At 40.2% G+C, this 6,885-nt stretch overlaps 1 protein-coding gene across 1 annotated transcript; it reads left to right on the forward strand.

Annotated features, from left to right (window-relative positions):
* Positions 1–96: 96 nt before the first annotated feature.
* LOC119691280 (transposon Tf2-1 polyprotein) lies at positions 97–3,426 on the forward strand. Its single transcript, XM_038108471.2, has 2 exons — positions 97–2,431; positions 2,868–3,426. The coding sequence occupies exon 1, from the start codon at positions 169–171 to the stop codon at positions 2,146–2,148; it is 1,980 nt and encodes a 659-aa protein (XP_037964399.2). The 5' UTR covers positions 97–168; the 3' UTR covers positions 2,149–2,431; positions 2,868–3,426.
* Positions 3,427–6,885: the final 3,459 nt, after the last annotated feature.

The raw sequence follows: 6,885 nt of genomic DNA on the forward strand, positions 1-6,885 counted from the left end.
CAATACGCAAGCCCTATACTTCTTGTAAAGAAAAAAGACGGAACCGATCGCATGTGCGTCGATTATCGCGCTCTAAACAGGATTACGAATAAAGATAGATATCCGCTCCCTCTTATCGATGATCACATAGATCGGTTAGGGAATTTCGAGCTTTTTACTGGGCTAGATATGGCTACTGGGTTTCTACAAATACCGATGGAGGAAGAGTCGATTTCTAAAACTGCTTTTGTGACCCCCGAGGGACATTTTGAGTATTTAAAAATGCCCTATGGCTTATCAAATTCCCCTATTGTGTATCAACGCATTATCAACAACACTTTGCGCAAATTCATTGATTCCGGGAATGTTTTAGTGTATGTTGATGACGTGCTAATAATGAGCATGACCGTGGCGGAGGGACTAGAGCTTTTACGAGACGTCCTGAAAACATTGACAGAGGCAGGATTTTCGATTAATCTAAGTAAATGTTTCTTCCTAACTAAAGAGATTGAATACCTGGGGAGAGTTGTCAGTAGAGGTCAGGTTAGGCCGAGTCCGCGAAAAGTTGAAGCTCTAGTCAACTCACCCGTCCCACAAAACGTGAAACAAGTTCGACAGTTCCTGGGTCTAGCCGGATACTTCCGACGGTACATCAAAGACTATTCTTCAAAGACTGCATGTATCGCTCGCTTGACGAAGAAAGGGGTTAAGTTTGATTGGGGCCCGGAACAAGAAAAAGTTAGACAAGAACTAATTACGTGTCTGACAAGCGAGCCCATACTTGCAATCTTTGATCGCACTTTAGCAACTGAGCTGCACACGGATGCGAGCAGTGCAGGATATGGCGCGGTACTTATACAGGTTGATAAGGAAGGAAAAAAACGGGTAGTTGCCTATTTTAGTAAAGTGACCCAAGGCGCTGAGAGCAGATACCATTCGTACGAGCTCGAGACTTTAGCAGTAGTCAAAGCCCTTCAGAATTTTCGCCACTATCTGGTCGGAATTCCTTTCAAAATAATCACGGACTGCAATGCCCTGAAGTCGACAGAACGTAAGAAGGATCTGCTCCCGCGTGTTGCTCGTTGGTGGATTTACTTACAAGATTTCGATTTCACGATCGAATATAGAAAAGGCACCATGATGCCCCATGCGGACTACTTAAGCCGAAATCCACCAACGACCAACCAGGTTCACAATATAGAGAAGCCACGAAACTGGGCCCAAATTGCTCAGTCTGCTGACGAGGAAACCATAGGTTTAATAGAGAAACTTAGAGATGGCAACTTGGATCCCAGACAATATGTTTGTCAAAATGACATCCTCTATTACCGGTACACACCTGTAGGTGAAGATGCACGGTTGTTGTGTTATATTCCCAAGGGACATAGGTTGAGTCTCTTGAGAATATTCCACGATGAACACGAGCATATTGGGGTTGAAAAAACTATTGATCTGATACTAAAGCACTTTTGGTTCCCTGGTTTGCGCCAATTTGTTTCAAAATATGTAAGCCATTGCCTCACATGTATATCAAGAAAAAGAGTCCCAAGGGCACCACACCAACCACTAACCTCATGGGATAAGCCTAATTCCCCATTTAATACTGTTCACGCTGATGTGTTAGGTCCATTACCACAATCAAATGGTTACAAATTTGTATTTGTATTGGTAGATGCTTTTACAAAATTTTGTTTACTCTATGCAATGTATAAACAAGATGTAACTGAGCTTAAACGAGTGTTCAATGATGCTATCTCACTCTTTGGAGTCCCAAAACTTCTTATAACTGACCGCGGGCGCATGTTTGAATCGTCCCAATTCGTAACTGTGATAACTGAGCTTGGCTGTGATATTCACTACATCACGCCTGAGATGCACCAGTCAAACGGTCAGGCCGAGAGGTACATTCGTACCGTACTTAATATGATCAGAATAGAAACAAGCCAAAACAATTCCACATGGTCCAATGTTTTGTGGAAACTTCAGCTTGTTCTTAATATCACCAAGCAAAAAACCACTCAAGTATCACCGCTTAACCTACTAATTGGATCTGAAGGAACTACACCCGTGATTAGGTCCCTAGTTCGTGATGTGGCCGTGGAACGGTCACAACCTAACCGCGAAGCCCTCCGAGAAATGTGCAGGACTCGAGCTAATGAACTTTTGTAGAGGAATCAGGAGCGCCAGGACGCGTATGTCAATCGGGACCGTCGTCCACCACGGGTATTCAAAATTAATGATTTGGTATTTGTAATCAAGTTTTCGCAGTCAACAGGAAAGCTTGACCCAGGCATGCGAGGCCCGTATAAAGTAACGAAGGTGCTGCCCAGCGATCGATACGAGCTGAAGCTGTTGAGTGGGGGCTATGGAAAGACCACGCAAGCTGCGGCAGAATACATGGTGCCGTGGCGTGGAGAGTGGTGCCCCGATACGTGCGCAGCATTCTTTGCGAGTGAGTATGAATAGTGAGCATTGTGTAGACTGCGGGATATACGTGCTCTGATCTAGCCTACTGCGGCACACTTTTGCCTATTGCTAAATGCGGCACGCTTTTGCCTAGTGCGAACTGCGGGACGTATCTACGCATATTATTATTTTTGAATAAGCTAACGGACTGCGGGACGATTTGCCTTATTAAATTGCCATATTAAATGAGAAAAGCTCAGATTGTTAGAAAGTACTAATTACGGGGGAAACACTGAAGATTTACAATTTTGTTACGATATGGACGTACGTGATGGTGATGTTTGATAAAAGATGAATGAGTTTGAGTTACAGATTAGTGTGAAAGAGTGAAAGAGGGCCTTGAAAGTTGAACGCAGTGACGGTAATAGAAGAGTAATAGTTAACACTTAAAAATGCAAATTCTAATACTAAGTTGTTTTCAGATGATGCTAACGAGGGTGACAATGCGGTGCCACCACTTCAACCTGATGACAACTCTTCAGCTCCAGCAGGGCCATCATCGCGATCCGATGACTGCTCTTCGGCTCAAGCAGGGCATCCTCCGCGACCTGATGACAGCTCTTCGGCCCCAGCAGGGCCGCCACTACGACCTGATGACGGCTCTTCGGCTCAAGCAAGACATAAAACTCCCGAGGACGGGATAGCGTCAGGATAGGCCGTATAAGTGTAGGGAGTAGAATTTTTGTTAACGCTGTCCACCCTTTGCGCACTCGCCTATATAAACGCCCCGCGCCAGTCGCTCGGGCTTACTTTTCGGCGGCTCTCGGTGCGTGCGGTACTCTTGGAGTGCATAAGGGGTTGGCAGCGGTTCGGTATCGTTATTTTTTATTTTACTTGCCTTTATTTTCATAACTTACTGTGTGAATAATATTGCTGTGCTTAATTTGTGTATATACGAATGGCTTTTTGATTGTGTGATTAACTTAATTATTAGGAAATAGATCTAAGGTTTTGTTTTTCAATAAATTGTAAATTGTTTTATTGCTGTTTCACTTCTGATTCTAATAATATAATTATTTATTACCTCGCATATAACATGTTTCAGTTCAGTTTTGTTCATGTCACTTGTAAAATAATATGCGAGTGGGTGTGTGTATTCCTTTTTTATTCCTTTCACCATGAAAACCAATTCATGTTTTGCTAGTTTAATGTTTCCCAAGAGAAGCAAATCCTTTCAATTGATCCCTTGCGGCATCATAATGCACTTGTGGTGATAAAGTCATTTCGTCCAAGATAATAGTGCATCATTTATCCTCGCGAGGCAAATCTTTTGGTACACATAGTATTTTAATCTTCAGCGGATATGAAGATGTCGAACGCTCTTTGCCAGTTCCGCCATTTCAGCTCGGTTTTCGTGGAACCACGTGGAACCTGGATCCATATGGAATCTGTTAGGTCGCAAGAATTTCCTAAAAACACTTTTAGCGGAAAAATATGCTTTTTCTTGACACATCATTTTTATTTGTATATAAAATTTATAAATAACGATATACCGAGAATATAGGCTTTTATTTACAAAAATTAAACATGTTATTTGCGAGACATTGTAAGACAACTGAACTGACACTGACACGCAATTTCTTCATAATAGCCATAGATCATGACAATGTTGACATTCAAATACTACTTATCTATGTGTCTTGTTATTGTTCTATGGTCTTGTTCATAACGCCATCTTACATCTTTTTTGGTAATAAGAGTAATATAAAGAGATGGCGCTACGTTCTACTAAAAGTTCAGCCATTAAGGCACTGTCCCCCCCCTGGTAACCACACAGTAACAGTCGGTGACTGGACCATGACTGGACTGACATGTGACGACAAGTATATTTCATTTCACCCAAAATATTAGCCCACTTCATTGGAAACTATCAAATTTTAAATCAAATAGTGTATAACGAATCGTATATAGACCGAATGAGAAATTGAATGATATCAAAAACTAGGTTTTGTTAAATCGCTTTAGAAAAACCATGGCGTAAGACAGTTTTAAATCGTTTTAAATAAAAATCAGTTTAGTCTTAAGAAACGTTTAGTAAAGCTATGCTTAGGGGTTCTTTTCTGCAAGCCGCCCCTAATATTGTAAGGGCGCTAATCTTCTAACCTCTAATTAATAATAAAGACTTTATTATGGTTTCTTATTATTTTTATATTAGGTAAGTATTGACTTTTTACATTACAACCATTGTCTTGTTGATGTTTTTTGTTTTTTTCTAGAATCTTCTAAGTAGTTCCAATTTTGATTGAACTTTGATGTCCTTTGAATGCTAATTATTTCCTTATCAACTTATATCAAGTACCTTTACACTATGCCCACCCTCATCATTTAAAAGTATTGCAGGCTACAAAATATTTAAATTTTACTAGCCTCCCCTATTTAAGACGAATATAACGATCAAAGCACTCTTATATAACTGTTGAACGATTCAGTAATAATTTATGACCTTTCCTCGATTTAAGGGGACCGTAACCCTTGGATCAATATCTCATTGCACAAGTTAAATTTTCCGCTCGGCTCTCAAATATCCGCTTTACCCTGCGGCGGGGAGGGGGGTACTTCCAGAGAGGGGGGGGGGATATGGCTGCGGCTGAAACTACTATAGGGATTATAATGGAAATTCATAACTATAAATTCTTTGACCATGATCGGAGTGACCCTTTTCCTAATTTCTGAAGAGTTTCGCATGGGCACGAATAATCGACTCTATATTTATACTTTTTGTAACTATAACTCGTTTGTGTTTGACCTACAAAAGTAAGTAAATTTTTTAATATTTATTCGCCATTGACTTTAGTGGTATAAACTTATAATTCAATTTCCAACATGTTTCCAACCTTAACTCAGGATAAAGAGAATGTCGGGTTACAAGTTAAACACTACACAGTACCATACACAAATGAGTTTCACGTTAGTCGTGACGTAAAAGTTACTAGAGCAATTTTCGAAACTAGTTACTTAAATAATAAAACAATAAAAAGGGCACTTGGACAAAAGTGCGAACAAAACCGTGCAATCAAGGGCACCACTAAGTGATGGCCTCAATCAGAGCCGGGCACTTAGACCCTTCAGGGTCTCAAGTGCCGCAATGATGAAAACTTATGACTTGAATTTAATAAAGGACCAAGTTTGAGTCCCTAAGGCCGCGCGCTGCCGCCGCAATGAAGATCTGTGGCCGTAAAACTTCGAGAAACTGAATCCAAGAAACGCTTGGGCTTATAAAATGTCACAATTGGTAGGTTTTTTTTCTATGTGCGTGGATTAAGTAGTTTTAACTACGCAAACTTACACATTTATGCATGTTAATACCTATGACTGCTGTGCCAAGGGTTGGATCTGTAGCCGGGGCAGATATTTATTTGAAGACAGTTATTTATTATTCTGGAACTGTTATTTTTAATTGATGATCGATAAAGTTATAATTACTTCCAATTTATGCTACAAGCTGCTATTCCACTAGCAATTATTGATGAAGAAAATAAGTCAAAGTTACACAGCGTTTTGCGACGGCAGTGGCGTCACCAGAGTTTTTGTGCGTTTTTCCACTTCCACCGTCTTACGGGACACCTATCATCACCCAAAAGTGCACTGGACAAATTGAATTCGTTGAAACGTACATGAATACATGTTGTGCAGCTGATGGGTGTGGTTCAATTCTGTTTACGATGGACACACCAACAAAAATCAATCAACCAAGACTGAAGGCGGTAAGATTATAGCCAAAACTCTTACTAGTATTTTACAAAGCAACAACGATCCAGCAATGGTACAAACAGTATACACGCTGATGCCGTTATATCTCGGTAAAGTCACGCATGCAGCTTTAATGTATGTTTGGTCATCTCATTCCCGATAACGTCCCGGGGGCAGAGGACAAACGGCCTTTGTCTTTACTCTACTGTACGTCTAGTACAGCAGGTCTAGTACAGGTTTGATAGTTTGTTGAAAACTATAAAAGTTTACGTTTTCTCACATACTAAATGGCGCTTTTCATGGAAACTATCATGAAACTTTTGACAGATAATGTATGCAGATGATAGGAGAAAACGTAAACTTTTTTCGTTTTCATAAATAGCAAAAAACGTACTAGAGGGTCAGGTTTCATAGTTTATCGAAAACTATAAAAGTTTAAACGTCTAAACTTTTTCGTTTTTAATTATTGCAAAACCCGTAAGTACTAGACTCTCTGAGCTCCGCGCACTAATTGACGTGGCAAAATCCTGGACAAGAAAGACGTGAAAATACAACACAAAATATAGTTCCGTTCATTATTGTTAACGTGGACAGGAAATAAGGCAACAGAAACTATCATCATGCAGACTCAGATTACCTTTAGAAGATGCCGAAAGTAAATTACCTATTGGGAAAATCCTGTTTTGATTTCAAATTTCATTTATTTGTATCCCATTTTCTCTTTCAGGCTGTCATTCAATTGTGTTTTGG

Source organism: Plutella xylostella, chromosome 25, assembly GCF_932276165.1.
Source record: "Plutella xylostella chromosome 25, ilPluXylo3.1, whole genome shotgun sequence".
Classification (NCBI taxonomy): domain Eukaryota; kingdom Metazoa; phylum Arthropoda; class Insecta; order Lepidoptera; family Plutellidae; genus Plutella; species Plutella xylostella.